This window comes from Megalops cyprinoides, chromosome 23 (genome assembly GCF_013368585.1).
Source record: "Megalops cyprinoides isolate fMegCyp1 chromosome 23, fMegCyp1.pri, whole genome shotgun sequence".
Lineage (NCBI taxonomy): Eukaryota > Metazoa > Chordata > Actinopteri > Elopiformes > Megalopidae > Megalops > Megalops cyprinoides.
This window is the reverse complement of record NC_050605.1, coordinates 3,222,150-3,241,406: the sequence shown is the minus strand read 5'-3', so window position 1 is coordinate 3,241,406 and position 19,257 is coordinate 3,222,150. Positions and strand designations below refer to the sequence as shown.

The following is a 19,257-nucleotide window of genomic DNA, read 5'->3' as shown; positions in this document are numbered from 1 at the left end:
GTTCGACCCAATTCCCAATGAATGAACAGTGCTCAGACTTATACCCCCGGCCTGTCAATTCCCAGGTGGAACACAGCTGTTGCACACTTCAGCAAGGCACTATGCAAAATATGCAAATTGAGCTGGATAAGGGTGTCTACTAATGAAATGTGCCACATACAGTGGAACACTCAAAGGATATTCTACTATAGCCAACAGCCTGAAACCACCCGAAAGGAAGTGGAGAGACATTATTGGAAAGCATGAATGAATTTAATATATGGTACACAAATTTAGGGTATGAATTATGAAAAACAAGTCACTGCCAATAGCAAGCAATCAAAGGGGGGCGGCATGCGCCAGGGGCTCCCCTGCTCAGGCTGGGCAGGGAGGGGCTCACCTGTTCTGCCTCTCAATGTTCTGCAGCTCGCGGTGGTCCTTCTTCAGGTGCTTGGTGAGCGAGGTGAAGTACTCCCTCAGAAGGTTCTGGAAAGGCTGCTGCTTCTCGGCGCTGATGATCTCGCTGGGCGGGAACGCCAGGCCGAACTTGTCGGCGGCGGCCCGCACGCGCCGCGGCACCAGGCCCGCCACGTCGTCGCCGCAGTGCTTGCAAAAGCTGATCACCACGGAGACGTGCGTGTGCGCCTCGCGGTCGGCGCCGATGATGGCCTTCAGCTGCTCGTAGATGAGCGACAGGCCCTCGCGGTCGGTGAAGAGGCCGGCCACGGTCAGCTCGGCCACCAGGCGCAGGTCGGTGCGCAGCTTGCTGATGTTGGGCGCCCGTTCCTCCTTGCGCGCCTCGAAGTGGCGCCGCCAGGCCTGCAGCAGCAGCGGCGCGAAGTCGGCATAGCGCCGGTGGAAGAGCGAGCACAGGTGCACGGCGCAGCCCACATCCGAGATCTTCAGCTTGGCCTCCACCACGGCCGCCACCGCCTCAGCGATGTACTTGCTGAGGTTGAGCGCGGCGAAGTCAGCCGAGAGCGCCTCGCGCTGCTGCTCGGTCAGCGTGCGCAGCCGCCGCACGAACGCCGTGTTCTTCTTCAGGCTGGAGTCCAGGCGGCCGAAGAAGGCCTCCTCGGGCCGCGCCTCCTGCGCACTCTGGTTGCGCGCCCGCAGCTCCTTGCGCGACTGGTGCCGCTCCCATGCCTCCTGGTGCAGCTGGTGGGCCTCCTCCTTCTCTCTGGAGGAGGAACGGAGGCAGGGGGAGGGTTTTATTCCTCTTACGCTAGTTCTCAGATCAGTATTCAATTAACAACACAATCAACCCTCCTTAACAGGCCTCAGATTGAAACAAAAACCTCTACATATGGTGTGCCTTCAAATTACGGATAAGAAACTGTTTTTATGGATAACTAAAAAATGCAAATAGCCTAATGTGTCTGGTTGGGAAGCAGAGGTATGGAGCATTTGCAGACTTAAACGTGACAACATATGGTGTGAGGATGGAAGCACACTAAAACAGTACTCAGCATTGCATAGTAGTAGAGTCCAGACAGGGACAGACTGACAATTGGAATGGCTAGTAATCCAACAGAAGACAGTGATGTACAGAAGTACAGCTTCATTCCTTCACAGCCATTGACATTCATATGTGAGGGCATCAGTGGGTGGTGAGGACAGGGACACCAGTTTGACAGGAGCTACAGAAAAGCTGCTGGGGAACTGGACCCTGTCATATGTGGCACTGCACCAGTTCAGGACTTAGCCTTGATTTATCACACAAGGGGCAGCACTTTGGGGTGACAGAAATGCCTTCGTTTTTGTCAAAAACCTTAATTACTTAAATGGGTCTACAATCAGGTAAAATGAATGCAGATCATCTGTACTTTAAGCGTTCACAATGTCATTATTTAGAGAGACAGATAACTAAAACAAAGAGCTCAGCAGAATAATGTGATTGCTAACCATCAAAATGTGTTTGGGTGCTGTCTTCCCCTAAAAAGCTATTCCTGTTGAACAATATTGACATCAATAACCCTTACAGCTCTATAGAACTGTTGTTCTAAGAACTGGTCAGTTTATGTCCAAAAACTGTCTTTACAACAGTTATTGGGAGGAAAAGATATCTTCCTTATCAGCTGACTGAAGGTGCATCTCACTACAAGGCATACTCTTGTTCAATGGCAGAACACTTAGAACAAGCACAACTTCCCAGCAAAGTAAACAGAACTGCTCCCATTCAGCCCGGCTCAACGCAGAAGTTGCCCATCACTGCTGATCTTGGACCAGATTCCCCAAACACAATTCGAATCTTGCAAACATCAAACCTGGTCCCAGATCAGCACTTAGGAGAAACTTTAGCCTGGAGCCTCGCACTGTGTCACTCCGCTGCGCCCTTACTTGAGTCGTGTGGCCTCCTCCTCGCGCTGCCTCCTCTCCTCTTCCTCCTGCATCCTCCTCTTCTCCTCTTCCTCCTGCTGCCGCGTCTTCTCCTCCTCCTCCTTCTGTCTCTGCTCCTCCTCCGCTTTCAGCCTCTCCTCCTCTTTCTTCTTGCGGTCCTTCTCCTCCTTCTTCCTCTTCTCCTCTTCCTGCCGCCTTCTCTTCTCCTCCGCCGCCGCCTTACCGTTGTCTTTTTTCCCGCCCGCCTTGCCTTCGTCCTTGCCTTTCTCCCGGGAGGAGCCGGGCCTCCTCTCGCCTTCTTTCTCCTTCTCCTTCTCCTTCTCCTTCTCCGAGCACGTCTCTTTCTCCTCCATGTTCACCGACTTCTTGCGTTCGGCGGGCATGCTATGGAACAGCAGCAGTCAGCGTTTATGACCAGTACAACACAAGCACACCATCCATCCAATACCCTCCACGTCCACGGTCGCGTTTCTTCCGCAAGGTGCAGGTTCAGATTAGTGCTTTCAACAACCGATAATCAAAAGTATCTGTAAGTTTCATACAGAACTAAACAGAAAAAAACGTTAAACTCACTAAGGCAGGCAGTGAAGTAGTGTGGCTTGCAAGCAAGCTAGCTGGGTAATGTAACGTTCCTTACCATATCTTACACTTACACTAAACACACAACCTAACTAGCTAGCTAATACGCTATCAAGGGTGCATGCAACACATTACCGTGCACTCGCACGAATACCACTACGCTTTGTAAACATACTAGCTAAACAAAAGTGAACAGAATGGGACCCAATCTTTGCAAAATCTATGCAAAAAACTCAGGCTAACGTTAACTGCTACATGTCAGGAATCGATTTAAAGCATTAGCTTGCTAGTGCTGTTTGCATCGCGAAAAGAACCGTGTAACTCGCTGAAACGCGTCGGCACGTCACCGGGGATTTCTAAGTTAACTACATATCAGCTAGTTAAACAGCAGCATTGGTCTAACTAGCAAGCTAGCCAACCAGCCAGCTCTATGAAAAGGTAAACAAACCACTTGCGTGTATGTGCGATGCAGCTGTGCACAGCGGATGTTGTGCAAAATATTCATTAGGGTTCCTCCCAAATTATATTTCATTTTAAAATGCAATGCTCTAGAAATATAATCTGAAAAAATGTATATTATTACCTTTGATTTGTGTCAAAGTAAACATTAGGTATATTTGCTGGGTAAATTATTCCTTCCCTGTCGCAGAAGGACCTCGTCAGTTCAGTGCTGCACGCGGCGCCTGAACTAAATATCCCCGAGGCCGAAATAGACAGCAGTAAATGTGACTAATGTCTAGACACAAATTTTCTAATCGTCACCTGTTGCAAATATAATAAAATATTTGTTAAAATTAGCTGCGGTATTTGTTCACCTTGAATAGGCGGTTCTCGCGTTTTGCAGGAAAAAAAACGCATTTTGCAGGCAATGTGCGAGCTCACCTAGCGAAGCGCGTCAATACATTATGGCCTGCCATGAATGCTTGAATTTTCCCCTGAAAACTTTTGAATTGGCTGCCAAACAAGCTTGGACGCATTTCTACAGTCTCATATTTCTCATTTGGCTTTAAGAAAATTTGTAATAAAGTTAGTTGCCTAGCTATGAGATTTCGCTTTTTATGTGATCTAGTCCTTTATTTCCAAACTTAGTTCCCATATCAAAATAAATCTCAAAACAGAAGAGACGTGTTGCGTGCAGGCCCGTTTCTTCACAGGTTTCAGTATGACGAGAACGCTGCGCAGATTCGTATGTCGTCGGGTTGGGTTTGTTGTGGACACCCATCATGACGCTGTTGCATCCACTTTATATACACATTAGTCAATCTTCTCAGCGCTGGCTACACTGATGCCTGCGATCAAACAACCTGTTTCACTGCCAGCATCATCTGCCTATGCTAAAACACACGTGTCTTTCACTGATCACTCTGTAGGTGTTCTCGCAACGAAAACGTGTCAGTGCAGATTCACTTATTTTGGTGTGCCGATCAACTCACGGAAAATTTGGTGGGGAAATCTATTAGGACGAGTCATCCAGATAAAGTAAAGAATCTTGACACTGCGCAGAACACAACAGTGTAACGGGACACCAACAAACATGACCATGTTTACGTGTTATTCGAAATGTGCACCAACAGCCTGTCCCCCACAACGGTGTTTCCTCTCGCCATTACAAATCAATCAACCCGGCTCAACTGAACCAGGCTGTCCCGCAAAAAGTAATCCGACGCGCTTTAGCCAATAGGATTCGGAGAAGTTGTCAACTCCCATCATTCACAAACAGTATGGCTGCCTAGCACGACACTTGCAATCGTGGAAACGTTTTTTAATTAAATCATTAAAGCACACTTATTCTAGTTAAATATGTCAGCCGTTCTTCTTCTTAAAAACTTGCACGTAACCACTATACTTTCTGTTCGGGCCGTGCGGCCTGTCTTAAGCAGTTTGTATCACACCGAAAAAGGGGTATATGGATACAATCCTCGAGAGTTCGACGTAGACGCGAAGTTGCAGAAGAGTGATCTTATCTCCTCACTTAATCAAGGTAAGTCGCTTTCTTGGAGTGCAGGTGTTATAAAATGCATGCAATCTATTGTTAACGCATTTATTGTGATTTGGGCTATCTTAGTTTATTAGCTAGCGGTTTGCTATGTGGATGGAGTAGTTAGCTAATATTTCGATTGTGAAATTGTCGACAGATCCATTCATTTATTTAACTTTGCTAAAAAACTGTTCAAACCTGGTATTAATCTAGGCTGACTAACGTAGGCTACTATAGGTTGTATTGTAATGGTGCTTCACAGGTATGTATTTAGTTTTTATGAATTTTTAACAATGCTGATTTGTTTCATAACTCAAAACGTTGGGAGAACATTATAAATTAACACATTTACAGTTTGAGTTGAACTGATCATCTTGAAATTGTGTAGGCATTTGACACAGTATTGTTCAGAGTTGAAACACGGGGTCACTTTTTAGTTGTAAAAGTTGTAAATAGTTAAGTGTGATTCACAATTATTTTCCTGCCTTTGCAGATCATGGGCTGGCACGACTGGTGGAAGCATACAGAGCGCATGGACACAAGGCTGCTAAAATTAACCCGCTGCTCCCTGACAAAGCGGTCACGGACAAGGTGCCTGAAATCAGCATTTTAAACGAAGCGCTCCAAGGTCCTTTTAACACAAGTGGTACGTACGTAATAACAGAGGTTGGTCTAAGCATTGACATCTCATTGAATTGGAGATTTCACCCTTTTCATTTTGCCAGGTATACAGTTGACGTATACCCCACACTATAGTAACTTTTGTTCCATAATAATCAAAGCCATTATTTCAATTCCTATGTCTATGCCAAGGGGAGGTGGGTAGCATCTTTGAAATACTGGGTATAGTCAGGTCAGCCTTTGTTCCAGTCCAATCATAAGCGACCGACCCGAACATCATTTAAAATAACTGAACGCGTTTGAGTCCCAAAATGTGTCCTGCGCCCCAACAAAGGCGCATTCGCAGCGAGGCGCGTCGCAACCAGTCTCCCGTGTCTCATTTCGGAACGCTCTTTGCGAAGGCTTGCGTCACTTCGGCAAAGCCGAAGCGTCCCTGGAGGAGGTGCTGGCCTACCTGGACCAGACCTACTGCGGGCGGGTGTCCGTGGAGACCAGCCAGCTGCAGAGCCTAGAGGAGAGGGAGTGGTTCGCCGACCGCTTCGAGGAGCTGAAGAAGGAGACGTTATCCCCCGAGGAGAGGAGGCAGCTGGCCAGACTCATGCTGGAATCTCAGGTACCGCGCGTCAGAGCAGGGCATGTGCTGGCACTGCCTACGGCGCACCCCGCTGTTTTGGTGTTACACAACTGCAGTAAAATTTCCCTCACCGCAGCACCTATAATATACTGAGACGATCATTCATATATTGAGTCCACATTGCATTTTAATAATTCTTGTAGTGCTATTTTAAGAAATATGGAATAATTGTATTAATTTAATGGCTTTGAAAATATGTTCACAGTTGTTATTTGCATGTGCCAGGTGCTACTGCTTTTTAAAATCTCCAAAGCCAGCCAGAATGGTCTCCATTATACTTGTTATTTTAAGAAGTGTGTGGCTTTTTACTGGAAGGGAGTTTTGAAAGGCATGGCCTATGTATATTTTATGTTAAATTCCAGGAATTTGACCACTTTTTGGGTACCAAGTTTGCCACTGTGAAGCGATATGGGGGCGAGGGAGCGGAGAGCATGATGGGATTTTTCTACGAGCTCTTCCGCCTGGCGGCCTATAGTGGAGTGACTGACGTGATCATGGGCATGCCCCACCGCGGGAGGCTCAACCTGCTGACCGGCCTACTGCAGTTTCCACCTGAGGTGAGACACCTGAGCACACCTGCGCTGTATCGCACTGAATTATGTACCTGGTCACACTTTAATTATATTACACCATGTCATACTTACATGTTCATACCCTGGCTGTGTTACACTGCAACGTACTTAACTGTATATAAAATGTAAAAAGCATGTGCGTGCACCAAGGTTATGTTGCAGTACATGCTTTATTACCTTTACATAGTTTATTCTATAGTGCTCACATCTGTGTACATTGATGAATTATTATAAGTTCATAGTTTATATATTAGTACCTGTACCCATTTGAATTCAATACAACACTCTATGTACCTGTTTACATGTAGCTCACACATTATATATCTGCTCGCCTCTCCACAACTGTATTGCATATTTGTGGACACTCTTTTTGCTAGCATACTGGTATACACCCAGATTTCATTACATGTGACTGCTTAACCATGTCTTCATTGACCAGCTTTAGCTGTAGGTCAAATATATGTCAGGCAAGCTTGAGGCATATTTTCACCAACCTGACCCAGATTGATGGTACGTTTGCTGACCCCAGATAAGATGGTAGCTTCACCCCAAGCCCAGGTGAGATAAGCAGAGGTAGACCAGTTTATCATGTACAAAATACATTCGTCTCTTTTTTCAGTGCTTACCACATGCATACTAGTCATTACTGTCTTACTGACATGCCATTGATAGTTCATTCAAGAAAATGAACAAGCATAATACCTCCCATGTTACGTACTGGATCTGCATGTAATCAACATTTTTTGCTGTAATCTTGTTGTTGTGGTTGCCCTTAAAATGGAGTTGTCAAAAGCAGAAACACCAGGATTTTCTGTGGAAGCATAGTCTGTGGAGCAAAAGCATGCATTTTGCAATGCAACCATGAAATAGGTGGGAACAGACAGTGATAGTTTGGCAGCAACCCACCAATTAGAACAGCACACACACAGATAAGGCAGGTTAGTGGAAACAAAGCACATGCGTCTGTCATGAGGGCCGAACCATAGCAGTTGGTATCCACAAGACTGAGCAAGAGATGTGATCACCTTGCTGAAGCAAAGACCAAGGTCCACTGGCTAAGGGAACCAGTCGCACACTTATCATTCTCCCACTCTAGTGGGTGATGTCACTTTTCTGTATCGGTCATTCACCTGTGCGGTCACTAATGCCACTGAATTCTCCTCCACCTCAGTGAACCTGTACTGTGATGGGCATATGGAAAGCCATTGTTATAATTCTGAAATAACCGAACTCATCCTTGGGGTCACATCTGTGGTGACGTACAAAAGGACTGATGAACATGTATTTGCATGGTGGAGGATTTAACGCCCGGACGGATGCAAGGGTGTCTGTGGAGAAAAGGGGTGGGTGTCTCTGAGGCCCATAAGATGAGAGAGGCCTTCCCCGAGTGACGTGTCCTCCCTCCTTTCGCCCAGCTGATGTTCCGGAAGATGCGAGGCCTCAGCGAGTTCCCAGAGAACTCCCCCTCCATCGGCGACGTCCTCTCCCACCTGACCTCCACCGTGGACCTGGACTTTGGGGCGGGGCACCCCCTGCACGTCACCATGCTGCCCAACCCCTCCCACCTGGAGGCCATCAACCCTGTGACCCAGGGGAAGACCCGAGGGAGGCAGCAGGCCAGGCAGGATGGGGACTACTCCCGCGAGCCCAACGCCCAGCCGGGGGACAAGGTCATCTGCGTGCAGGTACTACTGCATGACTGAGTGTTGCTTCCTATCAAATGGCTGCTGGATCAACCTGTGAAATTCTGTTGGCCGAATCAGTACATAGCTATACAAAATGGCTTTTCTTACAAGAGTGCAATCAAATGTGATCCCTGTAGCTGAAGAATTACATTGGATTACAGTGCCTTTGTTTTTTTTTTTTTAAAATAAGAGCTCTTATCTAACTGGTTGGTTCAGTATAAATATATGCACTAAAAAGCGGAAAGCAACAGAAGTTAACTTCCTAACTGTTGCCTGTTAAGCTGTTTTTTGTTGGCGAGGTGAATGAGTGGTGTTGTAACGGGTGTTGATCTATTGGTGCTTGGATCACAGGTCCATGGGGATGCGTCCTTCTCAGGCCAAGGGATCGTCCCCGAGACTTTCACACTTTCAAACCTCCCCCACTTCAGAGTGGGTGGAAGCATCCATCTTATTGTAAATAACCAAGTGGGGTACACCACTCCATCAGAGAGGGGGAGGTCGTCTTTGTACTGCAGCGATGTTGGTATGTGGGAATTTCATGTGAATTTAATTGAAATGAATTGAAATTAATTATTTAAATTAATTTACTTTTTGAATACGTGTTGAAAATCTTTCTTGGTTTTGATGAAAGTGTCAATTGTGTTGGAAGAGTTGTCACAAATTATACTTATTCAGTAGTTGCTTTGAACTGGACTGGAACTGCAGCTGTCATTAGAACATAAGAACATATTATGACGAGAACAGGCCATTCGGCCCAGCTAAGCTCGCCATTTCTAATTTATTCATCCACAGCCAGTCTTTTGGTGTCCTGAGATCATAATCTGATTCTCAGCGCAGAAGGGTGATAGGTTAGACCTTACCTGAGTTCACCTGGTCTCTGGTCACAGGTAAGATGGTGGGCTGTGCTGTGATCCACGTAAATGGCGACGATGCAGAGGAGGTTCTGCGGGCGACCCGGCTGGCCGTGGAGTACCAGCGGCGCTTCCGCAAGGACGTCATTGTGGACCTGCTCTGCTACCGGCAGTGGGGCCACAACGAGCTGGATGAGCCTTTCTTCACCAACCCCGCCATGTACAAGATCATCCGGTGAGTTTCTGACCAATACCAGCCTTGCACAAGGCCATTGTGTGGGATTCTCGCCAATACCAGCTTCACATGAGGTCATTCTGTAAATATCTGACCAATGCCAGCTTTGCACAAAGTCATTCTGTGAATTTCTGACCAGTAGAAGCCTTGTTTACCAGCCTTGAACATCATTCATTGGCCTCGTACAAGTCCATGTGGTAAATATCTGAAATCATAACCAGTGGTCCCAAAACAGGACTACCTTTCCCATTGAGTGCAATATACAGTAGGAAAAGAAAACATACGACACAGCTGGATTTTAACTGACAGGGCAGCAGTCCTAAGGCTTGTGGTGTTCCCTTGTGGAAGATTTACCTCACTTGAACTTTGCCTTAGTTGCCCCAGACACAGCTGCTGTAGGTGGACTTGTGTTTTGTCTGTCCTCTAACATAAACAAATAAATTACTTAACTGAATGTCATTGTGAGCATTCTGAAATCTCCTAGGCAGCTAGATCAGTAATTTTAGCTTTGGGGAGCTACAATGTCAGTGTCCTCATTCTGCCCCTGCCCTTAATTGGTAAATTGAAGTCATTATTTGGATAGTATGTCACCTAACTTTGTGTTCCAGGTTTAAATTGGTTACCAGTCGAACAGTAACACTACAGACCTGCTTATACCCAAAGTAGATATTCAATAAGTGGCAATGATATGGTTGCCCTAGTCAAATGAATAACGTGTATCAGTGTAATTATTTACAGGGATTTCCGGTGAAGCATAGGCAAGATAGTTTTCCTTAATGTGATCAATTAGCATGAGTCTATGCAGTAAATGAGTAGGGAAAGGGTATTTATATGGGTGGGAGTCATGCCTTGTTTTTCCCACATTAACTGTCCTACAGCTCCAGGAAGAGCATCCCGGACACCTACGCCGACCTGCTGATCGCGGAGGGCCTGATGACAGAGGCAGAGCGCACTGAGATCAAGAGCTCCCACTACAGCATGCTGAACGAGCGGCTGGCCAACATGACCCTGTACAGCCCGCCCCCCACCAACCTGCAGGGCCGGTGGGGCGACCTGGTGGAGCCACATGCCCGCATCACCACCTGGGACACCGGCGTCCCGGCGCCCCTGCTGCAGTTTGTCGGGGCCAAGTCGGTGGAGATCCCCGAGGGGATCCAGCTGCACAACCACCTGGTGAAGACACACGTGCAGGTGCGTCTGGCCGCCCCATCCCGCCCTGCCCCACCCTGTGCCAGCCTTCGGCCACACGCTCAGCTCACGCTCGTATTGGGATTCGAGCACTATCACCATCCGGTTTCATACACCATACCATACCTTATTAGTGCTTCAATTCCTTATCTGGCAGTGACACAGCTACTGGATTTCTCATGCAGGTTGGACTTTGGAGGATCTTTGTTACCTCCTCAACTAATATTTACCTCACTGGAGCTCAATCATTAATTACACAGGGTGGCCCAAATATCACATTCCCTAGGGGTTCTGCATGATTAATTAAAAACTAAAATTAACTAAAAAAATTCTCCCCAGATAGGGGACTGCTGAGAATTAGCCTAAGAAGAGAGAGTGAGGCAGTTTTAATGTATGCAAAGTCTGTTGCTGTTGGATATAATGAACAAAATCAGAGAGGGACACCAATCTCAGAAGTATGGAAGGAATAAGCACTACATTCAAAGAAATGGGAACAAATCAGACATCTCCCATGTGTCAAAGTTTTATGAAGTTAATGGCCACCAGTGCAAACTTATTATTTTCTCTTGTGTTTATTAAAGTCTGTGTTGGGGCGTGACTTTTGGGACACCTTGTGTATAGCACAGGTGGGCCTCATTCATGGTGTAGTCTTTTGTTCTTGGTTTGGGTTGCAATTACAGCCTTATCTAAACATTGCTGCTGTGGGGAAGAGGTCACCAGGACCAGGATGAGGAAAGTCACTCAGGAGCTGTAGAAACTGAAGCAGTCTTACGGTCCACTAATAGCTTGAAGTTGGTCTGTTTTCCCGGTCTTACAGCTGCCTTAGCCGAGTGCGTTTGTAGTGGGAGAGGTTGTTTTTGTCATGGTAATAGAAAGGCAGCAGGACCAGCTGACCAGAACCAGCAGCAGTCAGTAACAGTAGCAGTTGTTGTAACGTGACCTTGCTCTGTGGTGTCCCAGGCCCGGCTCCAGAAGCTGGAGGAGGGAGCCAAGCTGGACTGGTCTACTGCGGAGGCCATGGCGTTCGGCTCGCTGCTGTGCCAAGGTGAGAAACCTGACAGCATTAACAACTGCCTCATGACCAACGCATGTCTGATCTGATCTAAAGAATTAGTCTCTAGTTTGCTCCTCATCAAAGCCTACAACAGCCAGCACCATTTTAAGGTCTCATGGCTATCCACTTACAAAAACATTATATGGCTATTTGAAAAAATTGTAGCATTTTTTCTCCTTCCACTAATGTTGAATTGTTTTAGCATTTTCAGTTTTATTGATAGATCTTGTTTCATTGAACCCTAACTCTGTGTGTGTGTGTGTGTGTGTGTGTGTGTGTGTGTGTGTGTGTGTGTGTGTGTGTGTGTGTGTTCGTGTTCTTCTCCTCAGGGTTTAATATTCGCATCAGCGGGCAGGATGTTGGGCGTGGCACCTTCAGTCAGCGCCATGCCATGGTGGTGTGCCAGGACTCTAACGACATGTACATCCCCCTCAACCACATCTTCCCTGAGCAGAAGGGCTTCCTGGAGGTACAGAACATGTTCCCTCTGAATCGGTTGAACCTGGCCAGGCTAACACGTACAAATACATACAAATATACTGACACTGACCATATTCATTTCTCCTGACTATTTTTACTAATACTGACCTATGCTTCTACTGACTGTATTCGCTAATGCTGACCTACTCTTCTACTACCATAATCACTAACACTGACATACTCACTAATACTGACCTACATTACGCTTCCACTGACTGTATTCAATAATACTGACCTCCGTCATGTTTCTACTGTCCATTATCAATAATACTTACCTACCCTTCTGCTGGCCATGATAGCTCATGTTTTTGGACGCTGTCCCACTCCCGCCCAGGTGTGTAACAGTGCCCTGTCGGAGGAGGCCGTGCTCGGGTTCGAGTACGGGATGAGCATCGCCCTGCCCAAACTCTTGCCCATATGGGAGGCACAGTTCGGGGACTTCTTCAACGGAGCGCAGATCATCTTTGACACCTTCATCTCAGGAGGTAGCCACATGGAGATCGACGTCTGGCACTTTACAGTGTGACTTGCTGTGTTACTTGGGGTGGGCCTGATTTACGCTTTCTGCGTAAAATGAGTAAAATGATGGAACTTTGTTGACGACACAGCAACTTCAGAAAAATGAGTGTCATATGCGATTTTTGTCCCATCAAGAATGGCGACGTCTCAGGCAAGTGGTAGAGTTATTACTAAGATGTATAAAATCTAGAAGTCTAGAATTACATGAACATAAGATTTCAGATTATGTAGTATGGATTTTGATTAGGCAGACAAGGTGAAATTGCTCCTTGTAACCAAGCTCTGTGTGCATGTGTGTATGAGGTTTGTGCAGGTGTGCGTTTTGGTCTTTGTAATAGATGTTTGGATTGTGGTGACGTGAATGTGCTGTACAGACGTTAGGTTTGATACAGAATTGTGCTGCTAAATGTCAGAGGGCCAGTGGGGTCAATACCCACCATTGAATGTGTGACCATGTACAGCACCGTCGCTCACAGCATTAATCTTGAATTTTCCTAACAAGTCCAAGGGGCTGGTGTAGAGAGACACGCTTGCATGATGTCACACAACACCAGTCAAAAGTTGATCACTGATCGAATGTATGTTTCTCATTATTAAGACATTATTAGACATTTTGATCTAGACTTATGCCTAAATGCTTGAAATTTGTTTCTTAGACAAATATACAGTGAATAGTGAAGTTGATGGCTAATGTGAATTTATTTCCAAAACAAAAATTTTAACTTTAAAGAATATTTTTTGGCTACTTTCAAAAATATGCGATTTGTTTTGATTTATTTATAACACTTTTTTGGTCACTGCATATTTCCATCTGTGTTATTTCATAGTTTTGATGTTTACACTGTTATTCTAAAATGTGGAAAATTATAAAAAATGAGGAAGAACCCTTCTGTTAGTAGGTGTTTCCAAACTTTTGACTGGTACCGTATTTCAGGGACGCACATGTGCTAAAGTGTCGGTCTTTGGTATCCGCAGGGGAGGCCAAGTGGCTGCTGCAGTGTGGCATGGTGATCCTGCTGCCGCATGGCTACGACGGGGCGGGGCCCGAGCACTCATCCTGCCGCATCGAGCGCTTCTTGCAGGTGAGGGAGTCCGTCCGTGCCCCCGTCCCACTGCGCTTACCCAGAACACTCTGTTACCCTGTCTGCACTTCCCTCTCCTTCACCTATGTACGGTCTACGTTCTATGTATATGTAACTACATTCAGTCGGTTATGTTTTGTTTATTTTACCCTGTAGATCCCATTTTGTTTATCTAATCACTGTATATAATGGTAGTAATCATGAACAACACTTCATTAAAACTGGTCACGTTTCCTTCCACACCATATTGACTGACAGATTTAGTATCTCTGTTATGTATATATATATGCATCTGCAATATATGGGAGATCTGGCCTATAAGGCAGAAGCACAAGTATACAGTTTCATACATTTACATTTATTCATTTGGCAGATGCTTTTATCCAAAACGACTTACATAAGTTACAGTTCTTTACAATGTTATCCATTTATACAGCTGGATATTTACTGAGGCAATTGTGGGTTAAGTACCTTGCCCAAGGGTACAGCAGTAGTGTCCCAGTGGGGATCGAACCGGCAACCTTTTGGTTACGAGTACTGCTCCTTAACCACTATGCTACACTGCCGCCCTAAGGCACAGTGTAAAATGGCAAATACAAAAACACAGTGTGAAGAAGATGGTACTTAAAAAGGTCATGAGAACACAACAGTATTCCACTGCGAGAATCTGAGCACCTGTTATCTCTGCGGCTGTGTTGTAAATCCTGTAATTGATCCTGAGGATGAGGCTTTTCGTTTGAAGTGTGTCCTCGCTCTCCCTGCCCCTCCCCTCTCTCTCAGATGTGTGACAGCAAGGAGGAGGGTGTGGACGGGGACAGCGTGAACATGTCGGTGGTGAACCCCACGACCCCGGCGCAGTACTTCCACCTGCTGCGCCGCCAGATGATCCGCAACTTCCGCAAGCCACTCATCATGGCCGGGCCCAAGACGCTGCTGCGCTTCCCAGTGAGAAAACCGCTGCGACTTTCCCCTGTGTCACAGTGATATTCCCACTGTGTTACAGTGGCTTTCCCCTATGTTACACTGACATCCCCCCTGTGTTACAGTGACCGTCCCTCTGTGTTACAATGACATTTCCCTCTGTTACAGTGACTTTCCCTTGTGTCACACTGACATTCCACCTGTGTTATAGTGACTGTCCCCATGCTACACTGACATTCCCCCTGTGTCACAGTGACTTCCCCGACTGTTCTACAATCACTTGTAATGAGTTGCCCAGCGCTAGGTAACTTTATTTCTGTAACATCCTAGACGTTCACTAGGAAACACATGACTAACCCTGGACTCTTGTGCTCTTGCAGAGTGGCTGTTTTTTGTCTTTAGGGTGGCTTATTCTTCAGTATTTTCAGACTTTTTACAGTTCTCACATGAAAAGAAATTATTGAGTGGACTTAACTGACATGTTCGTGAGGTCACGGTTGTGCAACTCCACATTGCTATTTTAAAAACAGACAAAGAATTTAAAGAGACAGGTAGAGAAGCCTCAAAGCTACCATGCTGTTATCAAAGCACAGTGTCTCTTCGCCACATCTTCGCAGCACGTGGTTGTTGTGTGAATCTGGGTCAGACTGAGCGTGGTATGCGAGTTCAGGGTAAAGGGTGTGTGTGCACAGTGCGTTTACCCTTGTCTCCCCAGGGTGCCGTGTCCAGCCTGGCTGATATGGCCCCCGGAACGTCGTTCAGACCTGTGCTGGGTGACCCTTCCGTGACCCCCGCGAGGTAAAGAAGCATTTCCCAACAGGAGACCTCAGTGTATGCTCTTTGACACATTGTTGTGTAATTGTATTGAGGGGAGCCAGGGGGCCAAGTTAAACACAAAGCCTTGATGTTTGTAACTTGTGGGCGGGGTTGTGTTGATCCAGGGGCCGCCCTTTTTCACTTTTCCCCTCCTTCTTTGTGGTTATAGTGTTGAGTCTGTGTCTAGAGCACATCCCTGCATCTAGATCCCAGGTTGTAGCGTTATCATTAGTGATTAAGGAGTAGAGCTCGTAACCGAAAGGTTGCCAGTTTGATTCCCCACTGGGGCACTGCTGCTGTACCCTTGGGCAAGATACTTAACCCACAATTGCCTCAGTAAATATCCAGCTGTGTAAATGGATGACATTGTGAAAAACTGTAACTAATGTAAGCCATTCTGGGTAAGAGCGTCTGGTAAATGCCAATAATGTAATGTAATGTTAGCACTGCCGCGTTGTGGTAATAGCATGTGCATTCCCTGCAGTGTCCAGCGGGTGGTGCTGTGCTCAGGGAAGCACTATTACGCCCTGCTGAAGCAGAGGGAGGCGTCGGGGGCAGAGCAGAGCGCGGCGCTGATTCGGCTGGAGGAGCTGTGCCCGTTCCCCCTGGAGGCGCTGCAGCGGGAGCTCAGCCAGTACACCAATGCCAAAGGTACCGCCACTCGGACTCGGTGCGGCCCGGTCCGAAATACCACCACCGCACTCCCACTGCACTCAACACTGTGTGGGCAGCAATGTGCTCCAATAAACTCCTCTTTCACTGTCTGTAGTATTACATGGCACCCTGTTTTATATACTATACACAGGTACGTACTGGTAGTATACAGTAGTTATATAAGAACAGTGTGGTGTAGTTGGAGGGAGCAGGGCTTGTAACCCAAAGGTTGTTGGTTCTATTCCCAGGTAGGGCACTGATATTAAACCCCTGGGCCAAGGTGTTTAACCTGAACTGCTTCAGTAAATACCCAGCTGTATAAATGGATGACTTGTAAAAATTGTAAGCTATGTAAACCAATGCAGTATGGAATGTAACACAGTTGAACTGAATTTAGGATAAGTCTGGTGTAGTACTGCCCTAGGTGCAAACCTGGCATTCTGCCATAACAGTATGGGACAGTTGCAAGTATGCAATCTCTTGTGGAGCGTATCACAGCTTCTCAATGCAAACCCTGGCAAATTGAGTATAGTAGCCACACTGTGCTGGAAATGCTGCCAGATTTCACCCTGCTTAAACAGACCTTCAGTCAGTGCTCATTTGCTTTTGTGCTACTATATCTCACCCTATCCAAACACTGCCCCCACCCCCTCTCCCCCTTCTTCTGTAACGTCTGTAACAGGGCCTACTTTCCTGCCACATTTAATGCTGCCAAAAAGTGGCCCGCTTTCCATCTCTGCTGTTGTTACTTGCGCTGCCATGTTAAGCCCTGGAAAAAATGTGGCCCGCGTTTCCTCTCCCTGTGTTTCACCGGGTCTCCCACCACCACAAAGCCCTCTCTGTTGTGCTTCTGAAATCAGCAGGGAATTCTGGGTGCTTTTTATTTCATCCAGGCACCACATGACCCCTTGTGCTTTGTGCTCTGGGCAAATTAATTAGACTCTATCTCACTCTGCGAACTGAAACCCTCTGTAACTGTTTTGCACACAACACTGTTATCATGCTTTGCTTTTGCATTACATTGCACAGCCAATACCACTGTTGACCAAATCCAAACATTATCCAAAAGTGATAGCTCATCTAGCCACAGGAACAGTAGGTTACAGTCATTTGCAGGGGTACCAGATTAGCCTGGTGGATCCTATTGATTGACAAGAGCGCATGACTCTTTTTGCAGAGTTTATTTGGAGCCAGGAGGAGCCCCAGAACATGGGGGCCTGGTCTTACGTGTCTCCTAGATTTGAGAAGCAGCTAGCCTGTAAGGTAAGCTTTGGATTAAACTGACGTAAAGATCCTTTAAAGTTGTGTTCAGCATTTCTGTGTTTGGTTAAAATACACTGCATCTGAGTCTAAGTGAACGTGTGTGGGTGACCGTATGTGTGTCTGACTGCACCGTGTGGACTGTGTGACCGTGCGCTGTCCCTCCACACAGCTACGATTGGTCAGCAGGCCGCCCCTCCCTGCCCCGGCAGTGGGCATTGGAACCATGCACCACCAGCAGCAGGAGGCTATCCTGACCGCCACCTTCGCCTGAGGGACCTGCTCTGTAGCGTCCCCTGCTGGACCTCCAAGTGCCTCTACTACAAGAAGGGACTGGAGAACAGCTAAACGGATATCTCAAAACCTAAGCACTTAAAGGGGGGGTGAGGGATATGAAGAACTAAGTGGGGAATCGTGCGTAGTCACTGGGAGGATTTCAGGAGCTGGCTGCGGCCATCTCTTTAAGACGCTTAGTAAGAAATTAGAAACGAAATACTGCAATCGAAGCAGAAAAGGTTGTGGATGTTGTCAAATATAAGGGCTTGAAACTTTGTCAGGTCATTAATCTCTATCAAAATACAAATCTTTGATCATACTTTTGAAGAGCAACACAATCGCTCAACCTGCTTCCAGGAAAACTTAGTCTCTCTACAACAGAAACGAAACAAGACAATTTTTTCTCTGTTATACAAATGGTTTTTCAGTGCCTTGCACAGGCTGTTAGTCAGTTTTCAACGTTGATGGCGTGAGTCTTCAAAGACCTCCAGCAAAGTGTCAGGGAAACTCCAATAATGAAATAGCAGAACTTTACACTGAGCTTCTTAAGATAAAGGAAGACAACTGATAACGTCTGGGTGCTTCACAAAGGACTAAGTCATCCCAGAGTACTGCTGAGTCTGGATGGCGTGATCTCAATGTCTGATTTAATATTACAATCAGTCTGCTGGTGGCACTTATGTTTCTTGAAAATGGTCAACAGAGTATTAAACTTAAAACTTGAAAGATGATTAATAGTAGCTTAAAAGTATTAAAACTTTTCCTTTAATATATTTTTTGAAAATTTTTTGACTATTGCTTTCGGTTGTGAGACCCTGAAGGTACAGAAGCAACAGTTAACCCTTAAGCAGCCGAGTTCTTTAAAGGGGAAGGGTCCCCCTCTTCAATCAGTTTACCCACAAGTCATTTTGATGTTTGCGCTTTAATTTCATGTATGTGGCATTAAACATACGGATCATTTCATATGCGTCTGCTGTTGCAGGCACAAATAAAAGACACACTGTTTGGAATTCTGTGTGAAAGTGTTTCATTACAATCATGCATCAGAGAACACCAAGACAACAGTTTCATTAGAGAAACCTTGCCTACTTCCCTAGCAAACCTTGCCTAGCAACCACCCATATCATGGCAAGTAGTACAACTGAAACTTTCTGGATGGAGTGCTTGTGGGCATGTAGCTTTTCCCACCACACTTAATATGCAATCATCTGTTCTTGGTTCAGATGTGCTGTGTGACAACATTAAACCAACCATGGGTGAGTAAACACAGTATGTTCTAGTAATTCACCTAACAGCTGGGCAAATCTGACTGTTGTATAAGTGTCGAAGACTGTTTTTTGCAAGTTTTGACCATTAAAGTTTCCCAGAAATTATTCTGTTGCAATGTTTTCAGATTCAGTTCAAATGTCAGACATCATCCACCAGCAAGTTAGCCCATAGCCGACTAGCTTTACTTACTTGTTACTTGCATAATGTCACATAATGTCAAGCACATATAACTGTTAGGAGTTATATGAATACCTTCTACGAACC

General features: G+C 46.1%; 2 protein-coding genes across 2 annotated transcripts in view; one reads left to right on the top strand and one right to left on the bottom strand.

The window, feature by feature from the left end:
- The window catches only part of LOC118770540 (regulator of nonsense transcripts 2-like), a 29,889-nt gene extending 26,318 nt beyond the window's left edge, over positions 1 to 3,571 (bottom strand). Inside the window, exons 1-3 of the mRNA XM_036518279.1 lie at positions 3,482 to 3,571; positions 2,320 to 2,703; positions 380 to 1,159 (exon numbers count right to left, since the gene is read on the bottom strand). Coding sequence (XP_036374172.1) covers positions 380 to 1,159; positions 2,320 to 2,702 — 1,163 coding nt within the window. The 5' untranslated portion in view covers position 2,703; positions 3,482 to 3,571. The remainder of the gene's footprint in view (positions 1 to 379; positions 1,160 to 2,319; positions 2,704 to 3,481) is intronic.
- A 1,028-nt stretch (positions 3,572 to 4,599) lies between these two features.
- Positions 4,600 to 18,621, top strand: dhtkd1 (dehydrogenase E1 and transketolase domain containing 1). Its single transcript, XM_036518323.1, has 17 exons — positions 4,600 to 4,879; positions 5,370 to 5,522; positions 5,899 to 6,110; positions 6,494 to 6,688; positions 8,119 to 8,388; positions 8,740 to 8,911; positions 9,276 to 9,474; positions 10,353 to 10,665; positions 11,623 to 11,707; positions 12,046 to 12,185; positions 12,531 to 12,681; positions 13,691 to 13,797; positions 14,578 to 14,742; positions 15,434 to 15,516; positions 16,019 to 16,185; positions 17,366 to 17,451; positions 17,621 to 18,621. Exons 1-17 carry the CDS (start codon positions 4,699 to 4,701, stop codon positions 17,720 to 17,722), a joined length of 2,781 nt encoding a protein of 926 aa, XP_036374216.1. The 5' UTR covers positions 4,600 to 4,698; the 3' UTR covers positions 17,723 to 18,621.
- Positions 18,622 to 19,257: the final 636 nt, after the last annotated feature.